Here is a 25,224-nt window from a genome sequence, read left to right as displayed (position 1 = left end):
ATACTAGGTGATAATAACTGGTACCGTGCTTTGGTAAAAGAAATCTCTTCAGATGGAGCTATTCAAGTGCAATTTGTGGATTATGGAAATGTTGAGGAAGTAACTCCAGATAAGCTTCGACACATCTCGTCTGCATTCCTAAAACTTCCATTTCAAGGAATTAAGTGTTGGTTATCAGGTAAGTCTTCATTTAAATATATTTTAGAATTACTTTCTGCTAAGCATTCTGACATAACTCCTATTTTATATTTAGAAATCATGTAGAGTTGCAGGCATAGTAGAACTTAATATAGCATGTTTCCTCTTCGAGTGGTCCCCGTGGGTGCTCCACTCATGGTGTCGGGCTTGTCCCGCACTGCAGCTCGGATGCTTTGTATAGCTGTTTTCATTCGGGGTGCGCGTGCGCAAGATACAGCTCGCGCTGTTTGTGCTCTTTGATCTTTGCACGCACCCAGCTTCCCTGTCAGTTCCTCTTAACGGTCCCTGAATGCAGCTGGAGCTCTGATCTCTTCCTCACAGCAGTTCTCCTTCCCTCAGGGAATCTGTAGTTAAATAGTTAATCGTATATAGTTAGATTACCTTTATTGTTCTTTGATCTTGTTTACTGAATTAAAAAAACGAACAAACACCGAAGGAGGAAACCTCTTTATTTAAACCGCAGCTTACAGCGGCTTCCCGCTGTTAACAGCCCCGGATCAGCTGAAAGAACAAAAAAAACAAACAAAACCTTTGTCTCAGGAAGAAACTGATCAACAATCATGCCTGGCTCTCCAGGTTTCAGGAAATGTGGCCATTGTAGTGAGCCAATGCCTCTGTCAGACGGGCATTCGCTTTGTGTGCGTTGCCTGAGGGAAAGCCACACTCCCCACAAGTGCGGACACTGTGCGAAAATGACAGTCCGAACTTGGTGAGATAGAGATAGATGAGGCTGAAGATGTTTCTACTTGATAAAGCGCTGGACCCCAGGGCAGAAAATGTTGGACAGGGGGAGAACCCCTGAACAGAGGATTTCTTCCCCGGATCTGAGGGAGAAGATGCAAAGACTCTCCTCAGCCAAATCCCTACCACCCGATATATTGGTGGTAGGTGACTGTGACCCATCTGCCCTTGCCCCTCGATCCTTCTCATCAGGAGCAGGGGTGAACGGGAGTAGGGCTGCGGCACCAGAGAGAGCACTTTCGGCAGCAGCCTCAGTGCTGGCAAGCGCAGTCTCTACTAAGAAGACTCTGGTACCGCACCGCTCTTCTTCAAAGGTGCGGGAAAAAGCTGCGCGGACAGCGGTGCCACTTCACAAGGCTTTCCCGGTGCCGGCATCACAGGGAGCAGAGTTGCTGGCACCGAAATCAGCTACGGTGCGGGCAAGTGGTGCTGCATGCTCAGAATGCACTGGCACTGCTCTATTCACCCCACCGGACAGCTGCTGACCAGCACACACCCGCGGCTATGCCCTTCAGCACCGTCACCTCTTCAGCCACTAATGCAGGTGTCACATGGGGCTTATGAATTGCAAACAGCCTCGGCACTGGTAGATGCAGCCCTGCAGCAACAGCTGATCACTGTACGGCACCGGAGTGGGAGCCGGAATTACAGAGGCACCCACAATCAGAGGCACCATTAACAATACGGGGACAGGACTTGCACTTCTCTCCTTCCCCAAAATTTTTGCCTGGCCCCTCTCCTCCAATGGAGTATGGCTCACCATGCCATCATGGTTACCAACAACACAGCCCCAGGCACCATACTTATTATAGACAACAGTCCCCGTATGGGCGCCCCCATTACAGGAGTTACTATAGAGGTCCATCTTATTCTCCACCATATGAACGTCCTTATTACTACGTTCCACATAGCAGGCACGAGAGACAGCATACTAGAAATAGATCATCTAGGTGCTCGTCTCTTCATCTATCAGATAGTTATTTTGAATACCATCGCTCTTCTTCGTGCTCAACATGTTCACGCTCCTATCTGTCAAAGTTAGACAGGACTCACAGATTTGTCAGACCGCTCTGTTTATTAGCAAAGCCGCTCTGCTAAATGCACCCAGTAAATGTGAGCACCCCACAAGGTTCAAACTCCTTGATTTATACAGTCAAAAGAAAGCCAAGTTAACAGGATTAAAAGAGGGGCAAACTTCACATGATTAGTGAGAGGCTAGTCAAGTATCTTCATTTCCACATCAAGCACACAGCAATCTCCTGTCCATATCTCCCTGGTTATCTCAATTGCTTTCTCCCTAACACCTAATGTTCCTTTTCCTATTAACCCTCAGGCCTACCTGGCTAGCACTCTGATCTGCATACCTACAAACAACATTAACATGCTTTTCTTCTTCCTGTTCAGAGACAAACAGTATTCCTTTAATTTATTCAATTATTACAGCATAATTCATCTTTCTCTTATAGTATAATTCTTTCTATGTTCACACATTATTATGACTTCCAATGCTCCTCACGTTATAATCTGTCATCAATGAGACATTGTCTGTCACATCACCACTGTGACTATAACTTGGCTTCTCTGCCACGCAGCCGGGAGGCCACATCGCACCACTCAGACCTAGAGGATGGTCAATTCTGAGCGGGACAATCATCGATCTGAAGACCCGGTTCCTGATGGTTCACCTTTATTGTCACGTGCTGTGGTCTTTCCACCAGACTTGTCCCCGCCGGATGATTTTAAACAGTTTCAGGATCTATTCAAGTGGGGGTTCAATCCCAGGAAATACAGATAGTGCAGTCTCAAACGAAACAACACTGGCTGCTGACAAACTTGCACCTCTGGCAGAGTGCAAAGCTTGCCATCCCTATTGAGGAAGCCATTATGGAGGCAGCCGACACTATTTGGCAGACACCATCTATGGTGGCCTCAACCTGCCAGAGAGCCGATAGACGATATTTTGTTCCGTCCAAGAACATAGAATTTCTCTTCAATCATCCGCAGCCAAATTCCCTAGTGGTGGACGCGGCACAGCAATGGGCCAAGGCACCACAGTATAAGACTATGCCGGATACCAAAAAGTTGGACACATTTGGCAGAAAAGTTTACTCCTCGGCAACCCTTCTCTTGCATATCTCTAATTATGCTGTGTTATTGTCGAATCATAATTTTGATAATTATGAGAAAATATCTTGGCTTCTCCAATACCTCCCAGAGAGCAAGCGCCCCCTCTTAAAAAGCCCTGGTGCAGGAGGGTTTTACAGCATCCAGGGAGAGTCTGCAGATCTCCTTGCATGCAGCGGATACGGCAGCTCGAACCACGGCGACTGCAATAACAATGAGGCACTCCTCTTGGTTGGCTTCCGCGGCAGTCCCAAAAGATCTCCACGCAAAAGTCGAGGATCTCCCTTTTGATAAAAACAAATTATTCGCAGAAAAGACAGATGAGATCCTTCATTCTGGAAAAGATTCCAGGTCTACCCTCCGCATCTTGGGAATGTATACACCCCCATTTAGGTGCAAGAAGTATTACCCGTACCAGAAGAGGTACAATTACCCTTATCAAAGGCAACACCAACAGCGAGTCATGGATCAATCACGCCAAAGACAGCGCCGTCAACGCAAACGATCTCAACCATTTTGCTCAAGCAGCAAGTTTGATGGTTCGATCGAGGGCTTGCAGCGACTCCCTACTGTGACGGAACACCAGCAACAGCACAAGGTTCCTCTTTTCACCATCGACTTTGACCTTTTCGAGACCAATGGATGGCAATTACATCAGACCTCTGGGTATTACAACTGGTGGTATCTGGGCTCACCATCCCCTTCACTACCATACCACCCACAAATCCACCAACCCCATCCCTTTTCAGGGACCTCTTTCACGAGAGCCGCTTAAAAGAAGAGGCACAGCGTTTGCTCTCCGTAGGAGCAATAGAGCCCGTGCCCCCCCCAGTTCAGAGGAAGGGGGCTTCTATTCGAGGTATTTTCTCACAGAGAAGACGACCGGAGGGTGGTGGCCGATCCTCGACCTCAGGAAACTGAACAGATACCTTTGCCGTCAAAGATTCAAGATGACCCTTTCCGAGATATTACCGTCACTAGAGAAGGACGATTGGTTTGCGGCCCTCGATCTGCAAGACGCCTATTTTCACATAGCCATACATCTAGCTCACAGGCGTTTTCTCTGTTTCACTATCGGCGACGACCATTTCCAGTACCGAGTGCTACTGTTTGGATTTGCATCTGCCCCCAGTGTTTTCAAAAACCCTGGAGGTAGTAGCAGCTCACTTGCAGTGCAGAGATGTAATCATATTTCCATATTTGGATGACTGCCTCATAAAGGGCAGGTCCAGTCAAGAAGTCCAACACATGGTGACACTGGTCAGACAGACATTTCTCTCACTTGGGCTCATAATCAATGAAAAGAAGTTTTCGCCGGATCCCACACAGGCTATTCATTACATAGGCGCACACCTCAATTCCATCACGGCCCATACATACTTACCTCAGGAGCGCTTTCAACTTTTACACGATCTGGCCACAGTAGTCATCCAGGTGCCTACGGTCACGGTACTTACCTGTCTCCTCCTTATGGGCCATATGGCTGCTACCACCTTTGTGGTTCAACATGCCAGACTTCATTTCCGTTGTCTACAGCATTGGTTGACTTCCATGTACATTCCGGTAATGCATTCCATGCACAAAGTAGTAACTCCTACTCCTCTAGTTCGCAGATCTCTGGGTTGGTGGTTGTGCCCGGGAAATCTGCTAGCAGGAGTTCCATTCAAATGTCAACAACCATCGATCCAGTTGACTACAGACGCCTCCCTCTTGGGGTGGGGAGCGCACATCGAGGGTCTGTTCGTGCAGGGCAGATGGTCTGCACCAGAGACCCTTTCACATATCAACCTCCTAGAGCTGAAGGCCATATTTCTTGCCTGCAAACATTTCCATTCACTTATAGCTGATACAACCATCTGAGTACTTACGGACAACATAGCTGCTATGTATTATATCAATCGGCAGGGAGGAGCACGATCACGCTGACTATGGAACTGGTGTATAAGGAACCGTACCACTCTGGTAGCATCATACTTACCAGGTACGAGCAATGTCACGGCGGATGCTCTGAGCAGAATTTTTCCTCAGGACCATGAGTGGGAGATTCGTCCCAACGTCTTGGAAGACATCTTCCACAAATAGACCTCTTTGCAACCTACAAAACCAAAAAATGTCACCTTTACTGCTCCAGAGGGGGAATTGGCAAGGACTCTCTGGGCGATGCATTACTAGTCTGTTGAACGGCACCTCTACACTATGCATTCCCACCAACGGTACTTATCCCTTATGTGAAAATCAGGGAAGATTCAGCCCACATCATACTTCTGGCACCAGCCTGGGCGAGACAACCGTGGTACCCGTTCCTCCACAGAATGTCCCGATTACCACTGTGCCCCTTACCTCTCCTTCCAGACCTCCTTTCCCAGAATCAGGGATTGTTGCTTCACCCCAAACCAGAGAACCTTCACCTAACAGCGTGGCTCATAAGTGGTTCGGGGTAGACGAGCAACTCTGCTCGGAAGCTGTAAAGACTGTATTGTTGAACAGCAGGAGGCAAACCACAGGGAACTCCTATTTGGCAAAATGGAAGAGATTTGTGGTTTGGTGTGGCAGAATTGACATTCAACTGCATTCTGCACCAATGCATAGGATCCTTGATTATATCCTGTCTTTGCACCAGGCTGGTCTTTCACCTCTCTGCAATTACCGCCTTCCACACCACCATCAAAGGTCATTCGGTATTTACTCACCCCATGACCAAAAGGCTGCTTAAGGGGATAGCTAATCTTAAACCTCAGCGAAGACCCATTCCCCCTGCTTGGAACTTGGATCTGGTACTTGATGCATTAATGGTACCCACCTTTTGAGCCTCTAGCCACCACTTCACTATCAATGCTCAATACCAAGGTAGTGTTCTTGTTGGCCATTACATCCGCCCGCAGGGTCAGTGAACTGGCAGCGTTAATGGCAATGCCTCCTTTCACAGTTTTCACCAAGGACTCAGTTACGCTACGTACTCACCCAGCCTTTATCCCTAAGGTCGCTACGCAATTTCATGTTAATGAACCAGTCGTTTTGCCTGTTTTTTATCCTAAGCCTCATACTTCAAATCTGGACTCCCTGCTTCATACCCTGGATGTACGTCGAGCATTGGCATTCTATATAGACAGAACACGAACCTGGCGTAAGACTGATCATTTAATAGTATCTATAGCAGATCACTCCAAGGGCAATGCATTGTCTTCCCAAAGTCTGTCTAATATCATAGTTTCCTGTATTGCCATGTGCCATACGATGCAAAACAAGCCCCTCCAGACTTTACCTAGAGCTTATTCAACTAGGGCGGGAGCAACTTCCGCTGCTTTTGCCAGAGGAGTTTCTCTGCCGGAAATCTGCAGAGCAGCCACATGGTCTTCCAGTTTGACTTTTGTGAACCACTATGCAATAGTGTGTAGATGGATACCTGAATCTTCAGTATCTTCAGCAGTGCTTTCAGTCATTGATAAACCAGAACTCCGGGAACACAGTGAGAGCATTGCTACGAAGTCACCATGAGTGGAGCACCCACGGGGGCCCATCTCGAGGAACCCTTGTTACTGCACAAGGTGAGTAACTTCTTGTTTTCACTAAGGGTACATCTAGACTTTGAAAAAGCTTCCTTAGAAAAAAGAGCATCCACACCTCAAAACCGGATTGAAAAAGCAATCTGCTTTTTCAAAAGTGTCCAGACTGCATGGATGCTCTCTTGAAAGAATAGTGATAGAGATGTAGCCGTGTTAGTCTGGTGTAGCTGAAACAAAATACAGGACTATGTAGCACTTTAAAGACTAACAAGATGGTTTATTAGATGATGAGCTTTCGTGGGCCAGACCCACTTCCTCAGATCAAATAATGGAAGAAAATAGTCACAACCATATATACCAAAGGATACAATTTAAAAAAAAATTAGCAGGTGACCTAACCTGCATCCTACTTCAGAAGACATTCAAATCTGCACTTGAAAGGGAATCCTCTGAACTGGCATTCATGCTAAAATTCGACACTCTCCGCAGGGGAATTAACAAAGACTCCAACTATCTTACCCATTACAAAGATAGCTTCCCCAATTATCACCTCTAATACTATTAACTCACAGACATTTCCCCTTCCCCACCTCTAATATCATTAACTCACTGGCATTCACCTTCCTTCCCCCCCCCCCCCACATCCCCCTTCTGTTCTGTAATGTGATTTGTCCTTTTCATGTGTGTGCATTTTTTTTAAATTGTATCCTTTGGTATATATGGTTGTGACTATTTTCTTCCATTATTTGATCTGAGGAAGTGGGTCTGGCCCACGAAAGCTCATCATCTAATAAACCATCTTGTTAGTCTTTAAAGTGCTACATACTCTTGAAAGAAAGCCCTGATTGCTATTCTCAGAATGGTCACCAGGGCACCTGTGCTTTTTTTCGACTGCCTCTTCTGAAAAATGTCTGTTCTGCATCTGCACATACCTTTTTTCAAAAAAGAGCTCTTTCGAAAAAAGCGTTCTTCCTCGTAATTTGAGGATTACCAATGTTGAAAAAATCCCTGCATTCTTTCAATTTAATTTGGAAAGAACGCAATTGCAGTGTGGATGCAGGTGACGTTTTTTCGAAAATACAATGTAGTCTAGACATTCCTTTGATGTGTGTTTAACAAAAAAAAAAGTTTCAACCATGTTTTTCTTCTTAACATAGAAGTGATTCTCTTTGTGAACTCAGTGGCAAAGTTTCTCATCACCAGAAAACTTTTCACCATTACATCTACATATTTATTGCTGCTCATCTCCTATAGTTTGCCCCAATCTAAGCTCTACCCAGCTTTATCATCTTCTTAAGGGCAATGCAGAAGCAACCCAGTACAGAGTGGATGTGGAGCTATGGGTCTATCTGTCCTGCTTTGATTTGGAATAAGACCCCCTCACACCAGTCAAAGTGAAAAAGTTTCAAGATCCCATCTTAGTTCAATAAAGGTTGAAATGGTTATTTGGCAAGGAATCTGACACTTTCCCTGACCCACCTTTTTCCTAATGAATGATCTGTGCTTTCAGGGATGCATTCCTAAACTACCAATCCTCCAGTTATATATAAGAGACGAGGAAGAGCAGTCTGGCTCAAAAACAGCTGTTCCCTTCTGTCAGTTAATACTCTGCCTTCTTATTATTTTCCAAATGAGAATTATTAAACTGCTTTACAAACTCTGAATTGCCATATAGTGCCACCCTCTTTTACAGATAGTGAGGGGAACAGATGTAGAGGGCAAATTGACTTATTGACAGTCATGCAGAGTCTGTTACAGATTCAGGAATAAACGCCAGAATCCTTAAACTTATGGAGCTGATTCTTTAAGAGGAACTGATATTTACTCGGAAGCCTAGCTCATTTTGCATTAGATATACTTAAATTACACTTTCCTTGTGGCAGCATAATAGGTCTTTTGGAGCATGTTGATAGACTGGAGATATTACTTAAGTTAATTATTTAAAATTGTGATTAAGAAAAGGTTGTGTTATGTCTTGTCTTATTTCCTTAGGTGTAAAGCCTCTTAACAAGCAATGGCTCCCAGAAGCCACGGCAAGATTTCAGATGTGCACTGCAGGAATTAAACTTCAAGCCAGAGCAGTTTGTTTCAACAAAAGTGGTGCTGGAATAGAGCTTATTGATAATTCCACAGATTGTCCAAGAATAATCAGTGAAATTTTAATTAGTGAAAAATTGGCTTTAAAGGAAGGTCTGCCAAGTAAAGATGGGCTACCAAATACCTCTGCTGAGAAAATAGAGCTTCAAGGTGATGAAAGCAGTCTCGTTAATTTCTTTTTTGATTGGATTGATAAGAAAATTGAGTATTCCTCAATCTGATTCTCCTTTTGACCATGTCTAAGATGTAAATGCATCATGAAGTTTGTGATTAGATGCAAGTTGTCCTGCAGGTGACATGATAGATAAATGTGCAAGTCATTGGGGTTATGTGTTAAGCTATAATTTAAATATACTGTAACAAATTATAGCAACCTTGAGGTAAAGAGTGGAATGCTATTTGTTTTTAGGTTATTTTTAGCAATATTACAATTAATTAATAGTCTAAGAAAATTAGATATTTGCTGATGAACAGAATATCCAGTGTGTTAGTGTCAATGTTCAGTTGTAATTTCCCTGTAGTCACACTAAAATGATTTGAACGTGTTGCTAGACTGGAGATATTACTTAAGTTGGTGGTAGACATGTGTAACTGTGGTGAATTTGTGTATATATTTGTAGAAGTGCTTTGCTCTGTCTCTAATTATTTCAGAAACTTCTTCTGAGCAGTGGCAGACAATAGAATTGCCTGTCAATGAAACTGTGTCAGTCCGTGTAATGGAAGTGGTAAGCCCAGACTTGTTTTATGTTCTGCCAACTGAAACCAGAGGTAAGAAACAATATGTACTTTTTTAATTAAGAAAATCTCTTGGTTCATCTACTTTGTAACAATATATTTGGAAGACAGATGCAAGATGTTTAACACAATGAATTGTAAGACTATCAAATACATCTCAGTAAGAAAAACTCAGAAAATACAATTTTTTTTATTAAAAACTTTGAGAATTTAGGTAAAATCATGCGTAATAGGCTTTCTTATGGTATGTGTATTAATGTCTGAAACTTTGTGCAGTACTAACAGATTCTGTTCACTTATTAATAGTAGATCAAGAGAAACTGCAGAGGTTGATGACTGAACTGGTAGAATATTGTAACACTCAGAACAGTCATTCCTTCAGACCAAAAGTTGGTGAAGCCTGTTGTGCCAAGTTCTCAGGTGAGAAAGTTCTTAAGTGTTTAAAAAAGGGAAGAGTGTTCTTAATTGCTGAATTACATTTTATAAAGGATAGATGGCAAAGTCCAATCCTTTAAGAAAAGAGAGATTTGTAAAATCCTTTACATGCCACAAACATTGCCATATTTCATTTTGTATTTAATAATCAAGGGATACTGTGTGCATCTGAAAATCAATAGAGTTTTAGGGAGAGGAAATAAAATGATCTGGAATTCAGTGAGGCTACTTGAGTGAATGCCTCTAACCCTAAATGGTTTTATATGTTATCCAAAATAAATCTTTTTTCATGAGCAATCCAGAGCAGAGGCTTATTTCAGTATTGATTCAAAGAAGAGTTCTGCTAAAGAAATCCATAAATATCACTGCTTGTAGCTCTTGCCAAGCACTGGCGAGGCCAGTACCTACTTAAGTGATTGAACCATTGGTGTCAAGATTACAGTCCAAAGTAGTATAACTGCTAGTAAAAGGACATTCCTATAAAGTGAAACACAAGTGTGTCAGATTTGTCCATAGAACCAGGAGAGAGAGACAGAAATACTACAAACCAGTGTTAAATATAGGCACAGAAGACAAATCAGAAAAAGAGATGGCTAACGGAGTTGAAGTTTGGATTTATTGGTGATAGAAATGTAGCCGTGTTAGCCTGGTGTAGCTGAAACAAAATACAGGACTAACAAGATGGTTTATTAGGTGATGAGCTTTCGTGGGCCAGACCCACTTGAAAGTGGGTCTGGCCCACAAAAGCTCATCATCTAATAAACCATCTTGTTAGTCTTTAAAGTGCTACATAGTCCTGTATTTGAATTTACTTGTCTATTTGAAAGATTATGGGGATTAAGAGATGTGGAGGATAGGGATGTTAATGGTTTACAGGTTACAGTTAGCTGATGGGGGCTGCTTCAGGCCCCTGAGGCCCACCATGGGCAGAAGGCTGCTCTAGCCCCCCGTCTGGAAATCAAGCAGCAGGAACAGGAAGCACAAAGCACACAGTTCAGAACTTTGTGGTTCCCAGACGTTTGGATAGTTTCCCTTTCCTGTTGTGCGCTTAAGCAGGGCTAGTGTGCCAATCAGTTGCTCTGGGACTCTGCCAGTTGGTGCTCAGAGATGGAGCCACATCCTGAGGCTGGGCTTCATGGGTCTAAGGTAAACCATTGCAAGTGGAGTTTCTGCATCAAGGGTTGGAGTGTGGTTGCCCCTATGAATCCTGTGAAACTGGGTTCAAGACCCAGGAATAGTCATTGCTTCGTTTTCTATGCAAGATTTTGCTTGTACCACCGAGCTGTGCAGACAAGGATTTGGAACAGGAGCCAGTGTCTGTTCACATGGCCTTACCTGATGACCTTGATCTTGAGCAAGAGACAAGAAGTCATTCTTCCGCTCTACTCTGTGCTGGTTAGGCCTCAGTTGGAGTATTGTGTCCAGTTCTGGGCACCGCATTTCAAGAAAGATGTAGAGAAATTGGAGAGGGTCCAGAGAAGAGCAACAAGAATGATTAAAGGTCTAGAGAACATGACCTATGAAGGAAGGCTGAAAATTGGATTTGTTTAGTTTAGAAAAGAGAAGATTGAGGGGGGACATGATAGCCGTTTTCAGATATCTAAAAGGGTGTCAGAAGGAGGAGGGAGAAAACTTGTTCATCTTGGCCTCTGAGGATAGAACAAGAAGCAATGGGCTTAAACTGCAGCAAGGGAGGTTTAGGTTCAACATTAGGAAAAAGTTCCTAACTGTCAGGGTGGTCAAACACTGAAATAAATTGCCCAGGGAGGTTGCGGAATCTCCATCTGTGGAGATATTTGAGTAGGTTAGATAAATATCTTATCAGGGATGGTCTAGACCAGTGGTCCCCAACATGGTGCCCGCCAAGTGCTCGGGGCTGGCCTGGCCCCAGGCACGTGGCGCACAGTGAGCGCTGGCCCTGGGAATGCCGTGGATTGGCCGCCTGCGCTCTGAGTGCGCAGCGCTTGGGGGGGGCGCTGGACCCGGGCGCTTGGAGGGGGAGGGGCGCTGGCACTGGGCGCGCGGCACCTGGCGGACGAACGGCCACGCCCCCTGGCGCCCGGCAACCTTAAATGGTTGGGGACCACTGGTCTAGACCATATTTGGTCCTGCCATAAAGGCAGGGGACTGGACTTGATGATCTCTTGAGGTCCCTTCCAGTCCTAGTATTCTATGATTCTGTGATTTGTAACACATAAGATGGGTGGAATACTCTCATTCCCTAGTTCAGGGTGACTGAACTAGCAAACTCGGCCTCAGATGGAACAATTTGGAGAAAACTAAAGTCTTTCTCTTCTGTCCCATGCCCTCACCCAGATTTCTTCTTCAGATTTTCCTGTCAAAAAACATGTGATAGTTTTGAACAGAAACTGAGTTTCTTAAGAAAAGTTGGGGAGTGGGGTTGAAACATATGTAATGTTACCTAGTGTTTTATTTTGTGGGTGTGGGGTTGTTTTTAGCTTTTTCAATATATATGTACCCCGAATAATAAAATATCCTTTAAATTCTGGAAAGCTGTACAGAGTACTATGTAACTATGAATCCTATTTTGAAAGTAAAGAGGTTTTTTTTTTTGTTTTTTTCCAATTTTATTCAGGTGATGGCCTCTGGTACAGAGCTGTTGTTCTAGGAGTTTCTCAGTCTGAGGTGAAGGTAGCCTATGCAGACTATGGAAACACCGAAACTCTACCATTCTCTAGAGTGCTGCCCATCACTGCACGTTACTTGAAGCTCCCTTTTCAGATAATTAAATGTTCGCTTTCAGGTAGAAACATGAGCAAACACCATGTAGAGTATTTAGAGTCTATTTGGTCATAGAATTTTTTTTAATGTTATCATTAACCCCTGTTATATTGTCCATCTAGATGACGACTCAACAAAACAATACACAGATTAGCATTGTAAAGTCTTTCTTTCAAACCCAGAAGGACTAATTTGAAAATGTTCTCAATTACTTTAGGTACTGGAGGAAAAAAAACTACAACTAAAAAACCAGGTTGCTCCTAATTTAATGATAAAGCTGCATGTTGTATTTACTTTTTTGTTTTGTAGTATTTTCCAGGTTTTAATAGCATTACTTAAAGATTTAAGTGGCAGAGTAGAGTAGCGTTTCTCACATGCGGCTACCAGGGACTTTTCTTTCACAGCTTCCTGGATGGTGATGGTGGAGGGGGAGCAACAATCTCCTTCTCCAGGATCTCCAGCAGAGTGTTGGGCCCTGCCAACCTCTGGAGAGACACAAGCTGGAAGGAGGAGACAGCAATTGAGTTCTCCACCTTCCTAGGGTCAGTGTGGTCAGGCTTTAGCCCTTGATTGGCAGGTTCCAGCCATGAGGGTTCAGGCTGCATTCCCCAGCCCCTGTGCTGGTAGGCTCTGGCTCTAAGGTCACCCCCCCCCATAACCTTTGACCCTCACTGTCTTCCCAAGTGCCCCTGCTGCCATCACATGTACCTTCCTGTCCAGGGCTTAATTTGTCCCCAGGCTTGTTGGGGCTGAGAAGTTTGCTGTGAAAAGTAATAAGTGATATTTCTATATTAATATTAGGGCTGTTGATTAATTACAATTAACTCACCTGATTAAAAAAGTAAAATCTGCACTTTAAAATGATAAACGAGAATATTTTTCAGTTCACTTCCCACAAGTACTGTAGTGCAATCTCATCATGAAAGTGTACCTTACACATTCAGGGTTTTTTTGTTACATAATTGCACTCAAACAAAACAATATGTAGCTTTGTCGCCTCCAGGTCTTCAGTCCTACTTTTTGTTGAGCCACTCACTTAGCGAAACAAGTTTATTTACATTTATAGGCGATAATGCTGCCCACTTCTTATTTACACTGTCATCTGAAAACAAGAACTGGTGGCTTGCCTGGTACTTTTATAACAGGCATTATAAGGTATTGATCCAGATACACTAGTTGTATTAGGGGGTGTTAACAGGTAAGCCTCACCCTTAACCTCTGAGGCTTACCAGTTACATTTAACTGGTGGAGGCTGGAGCAGCTCCAGTCTGTGACGGACCTGGCCCCAGCATGCTGTGGGGTGCTCCAGCCTGACCAGAACAGCCCTTGACCATTGCAGGACCAGCCCCAGTGGCCCATGAGCAGGAGCATTCCAGCCTGGCTGGAGCAGCCCCAATCACAGCGGGGGGGGAAGGCCTTCAGCCCACTGCCCCATTTAATCAGTTAACCAGTTAAATTATTAAACTGGTTACCTAATTAAACAGGATTTTACTTCCTTAATTTGTATGCCCCATCATGCTTCAGCCACCATTCCAGAGGACATCAATGCTGATGACACTTTTTTTAAAAAAAATGCATTAATTAAATTTGTGACTGAACTCCTGGGGCCAGGAGAGAATTGTATGTTTCCTGTTTTTTTTTTTTTTTGCCTGCATAAAATAATTGCAGTTTATAGCAGTCTTGGATGATATCCCAGCACATGTTCATTTTAAGAAAACTTTAACTGCAGATTTGGTACTTTCTTTGTGTTTTATCAATGTGAGATTTTTAAAGGTAGCTACAGCACTTGACTCAACGTTTAAAAATCTGATGTGCCTTCCAAAATCTGACAGGGATGAGGTGTGGAGCATGCTTTCAGAAATCTTGAAAGAGCAACATTCTAGTGCAGAAACTACACCACATGAACCACCAAAAATAAACTTTCTGTTGTTGGCATCTGACTTGCATTAGTCTGCACTGCTTTGGATCATTATCAAGTAGAACTAGTCATCAGCATAGGTGAATGGCCACTGGCATGGTGGTTGAAGCTCGAAGGCACACGTGAATCCTTAGCGCAGCTGGCATGTAAATATCTTACAACAGGGCTACTCAAAACACGGCCTGCGGCCCACGGTGTGGTTTGGGTTGATATGTGTTTTAGTATTTAAATTCTTGGACTGTTGTGAAGCCAAAACAAAAAAGTAGTCAATATAATGGTCTTCTGTTGATATGCATTTTAGAAGTTAAATTCCTGGACTGTCATTGCTCATTAAAAGTGCTGTCATATGGGTGGAAATCGGGTAAACATTGCATTTTATTAATATCAGCAGAATAGACTTAAATGGGACCTGCGTGTTGTGTAGTCTTGTGCTGTGAGTGTATCATTGTGGCCTCCGGGGCTTCCAAAGTTGAGTTGCCCTGTCTTACAGCATCAGCTACAACAGTGCCATGTGAATTACCTGTTCTCACTTTCAGGTGACATTGTAAACAAGAGGCAGGAAACATTATCTCATTCAACTGTAAACAAACTTATTTGTCTGAGCAATTGGCTGAACAAGAAGTAGGACTGAGTGAACTTGTAGGCTCTAAAGTTTTACATTGTTTTATATTTGAATGTGGGTTTTTGTACATAATTCTACTTGTGTAAGTTCAACTTTCATGATACACTACAGTATTTGTAATGGGGAATTGAAAAATACTATTTATTTTGATTTTTATAATGCAAATATTTGTAATCAGAATAAGAGAGCACTGTGTTGAAATTTAAATCAATATATTTGAAAATGTAGAAATGTGATTAATGATTTTTTTTAATCGCTTGACTGCATTAATCATTTTCACAGCAGACTTAGTAACTAGCAATTTTTTTAAAATAAACAAGACCTAAGAAAAAGGACAATGTACAAAGCACATTAATCTGTGTTTCAATTCTGTATAGGTCCAGTAAAGAATAGACAGAAGTGTACATTATTTTTTGAATATACAAAGAAAATCCTACATAAATAAAATACAATGATTTGGACATGTAAATATACATATGTATTTTTCCTACAGTTAAGTATTTTAGGAAAAATTGTCAGAGCAGCCACCAGCAAGAGTTGGTGACCGCACTCTAAGGCCACCAAAGATTTGTTATGAGAACTCCTGGTATAGAGGTGTAACTTATCTATTTACTGTCTAAACTAAAACTCAGTTGTCTCCTTTTTTTTTCTTCCCCCCCACCCAGGAATCATGGAATTGTCTCCTCTAATAATAGATTTGCTAAAAACATTAATATTAAATAAATGTGTCATGATCACAGTAAAAGGGATAAGTAGGAATATTCATGCAGTGTCTGTGGAGAAGTGTTTTGAAAACAGTGCTCTCAGTATAGCTGACAAATTAGTCATGGATGGTTTAGCCAAATACAGCAACTCTGGAAATCAAAGTATTCTGTACCAAGGTAATTGATTTTTACTTAGATTACTCATTTTAAAATTTATTCTAGTGCTCAAAAATGAGTTGTGTGCATCCATAACTAACATTCTTGCCTCCTCTAAAATCTCATTATATTGAGCCATTTAATGAGGCAATGATAATATTTTACTTACCAAATTCCTGTTTGTTTTTTTTTCTTGTAGTCCACACAAAGGAGGATAGTTGCTGTTGCGCAGAATTAAAAAAGCAAGTAAGAAAGTCAGCCTAAATTTATATTTTCCTTCCAGTTTTTTTTAAAATTTGTAGCTGGCTATAAAAAGCAGCCTTATAAAAAAGTGAACTTTTTTATTTTATATTTTACATGGTTAATAATTCAGAATGTCATTCAACATGGAAAGTATAGGTTGGCTGTATAATCTTGGTCAATTCTTAGTTCATTATAAATGCATTTAAAATGAATGTTCAGAGTATACATTGCTATGAGAAGTTACTATGAATATTCTTCAATATGTTATACATCATAAGTGCTTGAAATAGCCAATCAGAATTTGCTGTTGATATTAAGACATTGGAGTTGTGCTTATTTGTATCACCTTTAAAAGAAAATCACAATATATTTATCCCACCACTGCAATTGCTTACTAAGTATTTGTAAGAAAATTTATAGTACTGTTACCAGTTTTATAGAACTGACTTGCTGACGTGAAAACAATATTAAGTTATGTCTGTGGGATTATTAAAATTGTAGGGACTTATTGCATAGGGATTAAGGCTGTGAAAAGGTGGTGAACCCTGCAACTTTTAAAGAAAGGGTCATTTATTAGAAGAGTATAACAGCACCATTATGTGATCAAGGGACTGCTAGCTTTTTCATATAATCAAGGATTGTAATGTGCCTTTGAAACATAACTGGATGCAACTTGGCATGCATAATTCCACCACACACACATTTTTAAAATATCTTAGGACGTTGGTGCAGGTAGTGAGGTGAATTTTTAATATGTGCAGTGTTTTCTATTTCAGATAGTCACGTGACAAAGAACTTTATTTTTCACAGTCTATAAAAGCTGGAATATCCAGGGCAGAATCTTATATTTGCTTGTCCAAGGCGAGACTTCCCCCCAATCATTTTTGAAACTTTAAAGCTTAATTAAATTCCAGAAATTAAGTGGTGTTACTTAAAAGGTTATAGAATCATTTGAACAGATATTTGTACAACTTGAACGTGTTTATTTTTCAGATTAAATTTAGCAGCCAGCTAACTAGGTTTATGAAGTAATGCTAGAAATAGGAGCTTACATTAAATCACTAGAGAGAATCATATCAGGAATTGTAGGGGAGACCAAGCAGATTTGCTCTGAAAAGTAAGGAGCATTACGAGTGGGTAATAGGCAGGCTTAAGTTTTGTTTAATTTTCATAAAAATAAGTAAAGTCAATGTTAGTTTTAACTTCAGTTTGTAAAAGGCCCATTCTCATTTGTAAGAAGTCATACATTTTAGTAGGAGTTATCTTTCAGCAGAAGGCAGGACCAGAAACATTCATCTGACTGTTCTGATAACTTTTAGGGGGAAGAAGAGTATTTCTATTGAAAAGAGGTTGTCATGGAAGCCAGCAAAGTTCAGAGGAAATTCTGATGCCACTACCAGGCAGTCAGAGGCTTATGGAGAGGAAAATCATTTTGTTACTGAGTTTATTCTTGCTCCTTTCCTGTCCCACTACAGAGTAAAGCAAGATCATTTTCTCCAGAGTAGCCTTTGGCTGGATTCCTCATGGCTACAGTTCAAACTTCTCCATCCAGCCTATGAATGACATGTGTGTTTTGAGTAGGGGAGGGAGAGAGGAACAAGTAGTGAAAGCTGGGCTAGCTTTCCATCTCCTGAAACAGATGGAGGAAAGATAGACTTATACATTTTGAAGGATTTCCAGTAAATGACTAGAGGTAGGTAGGACACTACAGAATGGAAGCAAGGAGAGAACTTGATGACAGGGCTAGGTTCACTTACTGTTGGCCTGGGCCACTGATTTTCTGACATCTCCAGTACCACCTCAGAAATCTTTAAAATAAAATTGAGACTTAGCCAAAATAATTTAATTGCACTATGCTACATTTTTTTTCACAAAATAGGGAAAGGTAATTATAAATCCACTAAACTATCATGGATACAAACTCAAGTTCATTTCTAGTACCTAGAAGAATTATAAAAGTGACAGACTCTCAGGTTGATTAATTTTAACAATACTTAACGGCAACATGCTTCCTAATATTATCTCTGTTTTCCTCCCCACAGATTGAAAAACATGAACAGATCCTCCTCTTTCTTTTAAATAAACACATGGCGCAAGATAAGTGTAAAGAAATGAAAAAGTTGTTAGAACACTAAATCCTTTAGGCACAATGTGTGGTGTTATATGCTTATACCTGTAATGCTATGTTTTAAGTTGCAATCTTTCCTACTAAATGGTTCTGTTCCAGTGCCTTTTATGTAAAATCTCACTTTCTGAAGCATTCATAGTTCTATCCCGGAAGGCTTGCCAAAGGTTAGAAACAGACTGTCTGTTTCACTATTGTGGGGCATCAATGCAAATTCCTCACGTGATTGTGTGTTTATTGTGCTACAGAATGAAGATGGTCTGTGAGCATGTGTAAGAATTGTACATTACATTCAGTTGTAACCTTATATAAACTTTACTGATCTTTGAATCAGAGGATGCTACTTTTTGTTGATTTTAAAAAAACAAATCTTCAATCTCTCTAGGTTACCAGGAATAATAAAGCTATTGCATTGTACACATTTCTTTCGATTTGTATAGAGCTTTTGAAAATTAAGCCCTTTCCTTTTGGTCTCCAAAATAAGTGTTGACATCACTGAGTAGAATTTCTAATGGAATCCCCAAAATTATTTGAGCAATCAGTGTACTCAGTACTAGACACATCATAAAGGAAGATGTTATCTCTATCCCCAGGCGATGAATTAAGGTATATAACTACAACAGTACACTGGCAGAGTGGTTTAAATTGTAAAATCAAAGGCATTGTCTAACCACAGGTTTAATATGTTCAGCCAAAATTACTTTTAGTTAGATGCAAACTCACATGCGGACATAATCAGCTTACAGGGAACCTTGGCCAGGACCTTCCGTAGCATACAAGGTGCTAGATTTCCTTGTCTTCATAAGTGAAAGATCTTTGCATAAGCTGTTTGACCCATATTTAATTCCAAGAAACTGCAGCTCCCTTGGCTGAAGGACCCATTCTCTCTCAGCTTGCAAGAGCGCTCTCCCTTGAGGAAGTAAATGTGTGGTTGTGCAGATGGTGTAAGAGAGAGGGCTCTGGTTTCTTTGACCATGGGACTCTGTTCTGGGCACAAGAATTGTTAGGAAGAGATGGGATCCACCTAACCAAGAGAGGAAAAAGCATCTTCGCGAGCAGACTTGCAAACCGTGACAAGGGCTTTAAGCTAGGTTCACTGGGGGACGGTGACCAAAACCCTGAGGTAAGTGGGGAAGTCAGATACCGGGAAGAAACACAAGGAATGAGCAACAAAGGAGGACCCCTAATTCGAATGAAGGTAGGGCAGTCAACATGTTATCTAAGGTGTTTGTTTCCCAGGCTTCTTGCATTTATGTACAAACAGGAAGAATTTTAAGCTCTGTCCCAGTCAAAAAACTATGATCAGAGACATGGGCACGGACACACCCTAATGTCGTGGTCACCAACCGGTCCATCCAGCAGCTGTGCCCCACTTATGGGTTTTGAGGAAGTGTGCAGGCTGCTTCCCTTCCCCCAAACAGCCAGCGCTGTACCACACAGCAGGTCTGCAGTGCATTGGAGACTGCGTGGAGAGAAGGTAGGAGTCCCCAGAGGAGGCACATGCTGGAGCTTCTGTTCTCTGCGTGGGAGGGCAGGGGGTGTGTGTGTGTGTGTGTGTGTGTGTTTCCGAGAAAAGGTTTAACGTCCGTGTCTTTACTGCTAGGACCGGGGTCCCGTCGCAGAGGGTGGCCAGCAGGCCAACAGACACCCCGTTATATAGGAAGAGCTTATTGCACCTTAGATTTTAGCTGCTAGAACACAGGGGTTCCTTCGCAGCGGGCAGCCTAGGAAAGGCTGAAAAGGTGCCCCAACGGATCTTGTCACCTGGGAGTGACACAGATCCAAATGCCCAAGCTCTCCCTATGTCTGTCCCTTTATGACCGGCTGAAGTTCTTTTAAATTGTGCTTGGTTCTGTTACAGCAACTGAAGGAGTCAGGTTAAAGCTTACAGTTACAGGTTTATTAAAGAAGCTTATAAATCATATGGTTACAATGGCTATTGCTCTATTTCTTAAATGCTAGGTCTTATAGGTCTTAAAAATGGTTACAGGAAAAAGGTAAAGACAGAAAATAGAAATAATGGTACCAAGTGGCAGCTTAATCTTTAAAGAGCTCTAACACTGTGTGTGTGTGTGTGTGTGTGTGTGTGTGTGTGTGTGTGTGTGTATATGTATGTGTGTATATATATATATATATATATATATATATATATATATATATATATATATATATATATATATATACTTAAACAAAGGACCACATCCAGGTACAATTTTTACCCCTTTCTGTGCCTCTCTACTCCAGCGTGTCAGGCCAGGGCCGGTCTCTCAATTCCTAGGAAAGACGAATACGAGGTGGGCGTCCCCTCTGGAACCTCGGGAGATCAAACACCTAACCCAACCAGCAGATAGATGGTAGACTGACACTCAGAGAAGTTCCATTAAGAAGCGTGCCTGGGCTTCCCTCCTCTACTGGGGGGAGGGGGGGGGGAGAGGAATCCGCAGAGGATGCACGTGCTGGGACTCTTGGCCAATGGGAAGGGAGCACTGTGGCACGGGTGCTGGTTGGTGAGCGTCTGCGGGATCAGCTCCGGCAGCAGCCCAGCGGCATGTGTGGCCTGAGGATCCTGCCTCAGCTTCCCGGCCAGGTGGGTGCTGTAGGGCTGCTGCCAGAGCAGGACCAGCTGATCCTGCAGAGATGCTCACCAACCAGCACCCATGCAACAGTGGTCCTTTCCCATTGGCCAAGAGTCCCAGCATGTGCATCACAGAGGAGGGAAGGCTGACTGTGCTTCTTAATGGGACTTCTAAACACCCCCTGCCCCTCTCACGGAGAAGGGAAGCTTCAGCGTGTGCTTCTGCAATTCCTCTCTTTTCTCTGTGCAGATAGCACCTATAGCACACTGGAGACTGGTGTGGGGGCCTACAGGCCTAGTGCCACTCACCATGGCTGCAGGGCACAGGTTGCCTGCCTGAGCGTGAAAGCAGCCTGGGGCTGGCTATTACTCTGTAGGGGGTTGTAAAAAGTCTGCACTGGCAGGTCCCTGTAGATCAGTGGTGCTGGAACAGTTTTTAGAGTGGGGGTGCTTTTTACTTCACCTCCCTTAGCTCGTCCGTGCCCTCCTCTCCCCTCCCCCCCCCCCAAAGGTAGGGTCAGCACTGGGCTGTGGCTTAGAGATATGGACTGGGTTAAGGAAGCTGAGGCTAGGACCATAGCTGCTGGTGGGAACAGAACCCTTGCATGAGTCCTGGAGCCTGCCCATGTGGAGGCTGGGAAGTAGAGCAAAGAAAAAGTAACTATGCTATCGTAATCCCCCTGGAAGTTCCTCCTGGCAGGTGCTTCAAGGGGTTAGGATAGGCCAATACCTGTAAAATTTAAGTGGGGGTAGCTTAGGGTGGGAGCTGGGAGTTTGGGGATAGGGATAAAGTTATGGGGAGCACAGGAGTCAGAACAAAGGTTGGGGACCTGTGGAGAATTTGGCCGGGTAAGGGCGTTGGGGGTTCAGGAGGCTCAAGAAAGGGAATTAGGGGAAGCTTGGGGCTGGGAGCGCAGCCATGGTGCTGCCTGCGCGGGAGCAGAGCCCTGTGTGCAGGTCCTGTATCTGGGACTCTATGGGGGGCTGGAAGCAGAGCCTCTGATGTGGGTCCTGTATCCAAGACTGGGTATCCAAGGGTCCTGTATCTCAGTGGCCCCAGAAGCGGGACTTACTCATGGAATCCACAGAACCCATCAGCCAGCCCCTGGGGATCACCCCCAAGGAGGGGGGAACTCCAGAGAGGGGTGGGGGGGCTCCAGGAGGGTACAGGAATAAGGGGATTCTGGGGGTGAAGCAGAAGTGCAGACACCTGCAGGGGAGGAGCCAGCATCAGAGGAGAGGGGGGGCAGGTATGTAGAGGGAGGTGTTAGGAAAGGGGATGAGGAGGGGTAGCTCACATCAGAGCGGGGCTACTGGAGGAGTGGGCATGGGGGAGAGAAGGGCTGGTGGAGGGGGGCAGGTCTCAGGAAGGCTGAGGGCAGTAAGAAGGGCAGGAGTCAGGACAGCAGAGGAGGGTGGGGGCCAAACTAATTTCTATTGGTAGGAGGATGGTGGGAAAAGTCCTGAGGGGGGAGGTCACATGACATCTTTTACTTCTGGTCATGTGTCCATATTGCCCTGAGAGTGTTACCTCCAGAGGCGTGGTTAATGCGAGTCAGGGGTGTGGCTAATGGGGGTCAGTACATATTAAAAAAATTATTTAGGTGCACACCCTAATGAAATGTGCTGTGCATGCCTATGACTATGATCTGATTGGAATGACGATGACGTGGTGGGGTGACTTGCATGACTGGAGCACTATCATGGAAGGGTATAAACTGTTCAGGAAGAACAGGTGAGGAAGAAGAGGAATTGCACTGTATGAGTGTGTCTAGACTATAGGGTTTTGTCGACAAAAGTGGACTTTTGTTGACAAAACTATACCTGTGTCTACACTACCGCTGAGTTCTGTCGACAGAAGGTGTTATTGCATGTAAACTGTCCTTTGCGTCTACACTACCATGTCGACAAAGCAGCTTGCTTTGTCGACAGAACTGAATGTAGTGTAGACGCTCTTTGTCGACAGAAGTTTTGTCGACAGTATCTGTCGACAAAACTTCTGTCGACAAAAGCCTGTAGTCTAGACGTACCCTATGTAAGAGAGCAGTATGATTGCTCAAAGCTTCAGTATGTAGAGGGAGAAAAGCCTGTTGAGAGTCTATGGGTTAAGTTTAGAGGTGGAAGCAACGGGTGGTGAAGTGGTTGGTGTCTGCTATAGACCACTGGATCAGGTGGATGAGGTAGATGAAGCTTTCTTTAGACAACTGAGACACACTTCCAGAGGGCAGTCCCTCGTTCTCATGGGGGACTTTAATCACCCTGATGTCTGTTGGGAGACCAATACAGCAGGACACAGACAATCTAGGAAATTTTTGGAGAATGTTGAGAACAACTTGGTACAAGTGCTGAGGAACTGACCAGGGGCCATGCGCAGCTTGACCAGCTGCTCACAAACAGGGAGAAACTGGGAGGGGAAGTAGAGGTGGGTGACAACCTGGGAAGCAGTGATCATGAGATGGTAGATTTCAGGATCCTGACCAAGGGAAGAAAGAGTAGCTAAATACACACCCTGGACTTCAGAAAAGCAGACTTTGACTCCCTCAGAGAACTGATAGCCAGGATTCCCTGGGATGCTTACATGAAGGGGAAAGGAGTCCAGGAGAGTTGGCAGTATTTTAAAGAAGCCTTATTAAAGGCACAGGAAGAAAGCATCCTGATTCGCAGTAAGAAAAGCAAATAATGGTATGGCTTACCAGCGAAATCCTTGGTGAGCTTAAACACAAAAAGGAAGCTTACAAAGAGTGGAAACTTGGACAGATGACTAGGGAAGAGTATAAATATATTGACTGAGAATGCAGGGGAGTTATCAGGAAGGCGAAAACAATTGGAATTGCAGCTAGCAAGGGATGTGAAGGGTAACAAGAAAGGCTTCTATAGGCATGTTAGCAATAAGAGGGTGATCAGAGAGGGTGTGGGGGCCCTTACTGGATGAGGGAGGTAACCTAGTGACACATAGGCGATGTTTACACTGGCATAATCTTGTGCCAGAGATATGCAAATGAGGCTAAGCATGGAAGATTGCCGAGCCTCATTTGCATACCTAACTAACTGCCATTTTGCGGCAGAGGCTCTTGCGCTAGAAGGAGCTGTCTACACTGCCCCTTCTTGTGCAAGAAAAACCCTCTTGCACAATGCCGTTATTCCTGAAAATAATCAGCGTAGTGGCATTGAGCAAGAGGGTTTTTCTTGCGCAAGAAGGAGCAGTGTAGACAGCTCCTTCTGGCACAAGAGCCTCTTCTGCAAAAATGCATTAGGAATGCAAATGAGGCTTGGCGATATTCCACGCTTAGCCTCATTTGCATATCTCTGGCGCAAGATCGCGCCAGTGTAGACATAGCAATAATGTGGGAAAAGCTGAAGTACTCAGTGCTTCTTCTTCGGGGATGTCCCCATGGGTGTTCCACTATGGGTGCTGGGCTTGCTCTGGCGCCACAGGCAGAAGCTTGTGAGAAGCTCTGTTTGGCTGGACCGCGGGCTCGCGGCTTTTGCACTCTTCTCTAGTGCGTGGTCCGGCCTCCTGCCAGTTCCTCTAGACCGCCTCAGGCTGCAGACGCTTGGAACTACGCTCCTCACCTCGCTTGCTGAACTAGACTTCTTCTAGTTGTGCCTTGTGTGTGTATATATATATATATATAATATATATATATATATATATATATATATATATACCTTCCCTATATTTCCCTTTTGTTTCTCCTTATTTCTTTAAAAAAAAAAATTCATAATAGCCAAACGAAAGGAAGAATAGACACTGACAGTACTGTTCTTACCTTCCGCCTCTCAGCTGTTCTCCCGTCCCGCTCCTTGTACATAGTTGCGTCTCCTAAAAAAAACAAAACAACAAAGCAGACAAATTAACACAATATTAGTACAAATACATATATAAGAACATCAGCAACCAGACAAGTAGACGTCTTTCTGCGGCCATAAGAACTGCCTCAGGAACTGGCAACATGTCGGCAGCTACCAGCTTCAAAAAATGTGGCTCTTGCCGGGAGGCAATGCCGGCCTCCGATGGTCACTCGGAGTGCATCCATTGTCTGGGGGAATCTCATGTCCCCCAGAAATGTACCCACTGCAGCAAACTCACTTCCAGGGCTAGAAAGGACAGGGAGAGACGCCTCCAAATGCTCCTTTTCGATAAAGCCCTGCAGCCGCAACACACTGATGCTGACCAACAGCCCCACAAGCGACGGTCTTCCTCCCCGACTGCAGGACTTCAAAAAAAGCCTAGACTCTCTCCTACTAGATCCCTGCCGACTGCCTTACATGGCAGGGAAAGTCAGGCGGAAAGACTGGGGATGTC

General features: G+C 43.6%; 1 protein-coding gene and 1 long non-coding RNA gene across 14 annotated transcripts in view; one reads left to right on the top strand and one right to left on the bottom strand.

Moving 5' to 3' along the window:
• Positions 1-18,759, top strand: part of TDRD1 (tudor domain containing 1) — an 82,745-nt gene extending 63,986 nt beyond the window's left edge. For 11 of the 12 annotated variants that reach the window (XM_075935440.1, XM_075935431.1, XM_075935432.1 and 8 more), the window contains 8 exons: positions 8-178; positions 8,559-8,813; positions 9,315-9,431; positions 9,705-9,818; positions 12,430-12,597; positions 15,781-15,996; positions 16,175-16,221; positions 18,261-18,759. In XM_075935440.1, coding sequence (XP_075791555.1) covers positions 8-178; positions 8,559-8,813; positions 9,315-9,431; positions 9,705-9,818; positions 12,430-12,597; positions 15,781-15,996; positions 16,175-16,221; positions 18,261-18,353 — 1,181 coding nt within the window. In that variant the 3' untranslated portion in view covers positions 18,354-18,759. The remainder of the gene's footprint in view (positions 1-7; positions 179-8,558; positions 8,814-9,314; positions 9,432-9,704; positions 9,819-12,429; positions 12,598-15,780; positions 15,997-16,174; positions 16,222-18,260) is intronic. The other variant, XM_075935441.1, reaches the window with a different exon arrangement.
• On the bottom strand, positions 7-16,198 carry LOC142830454 (uncharacterized). Of its 2 annotated transcripts, XR_012905711.1 has the most exons (3): positions 16,145-16,198; positions 5,042-5,158; positions 7-542 (listed from the first exon to the last, which is right to left on the bottom strand). It is a non-coding gene; the product is annotated as an uncharacterized LOC142830454 (long non-coding RNA). The 2 variants fall into 2 exon arrangements; XR_012905710.1 differs by lacking the exon at positions 16,145-16,198 and having other exon boundaries at positions 5,042-5,679.
• Positions 18,760-25,224: the final 6,465 nt, after the last annotated feature.

The sequence above is a fragment of the Pelodiscus sinensis genome, chromosome 8, assembly GCF_049634645.1.
Source record: "Pelodiscus sinensis isolate JC-2024 chromosome 8, ASM4963464v1, whole genome shotgun sequence".
Lineage (NCBI taxonomy): Eukaryota > Metazoa > Chordata > Testudines > Trionychidae > Pelodiscus > Pelodiscus sinensis.
This window is presented reverse-complemented; position numbering and strand designations above follow the sequence as displayed.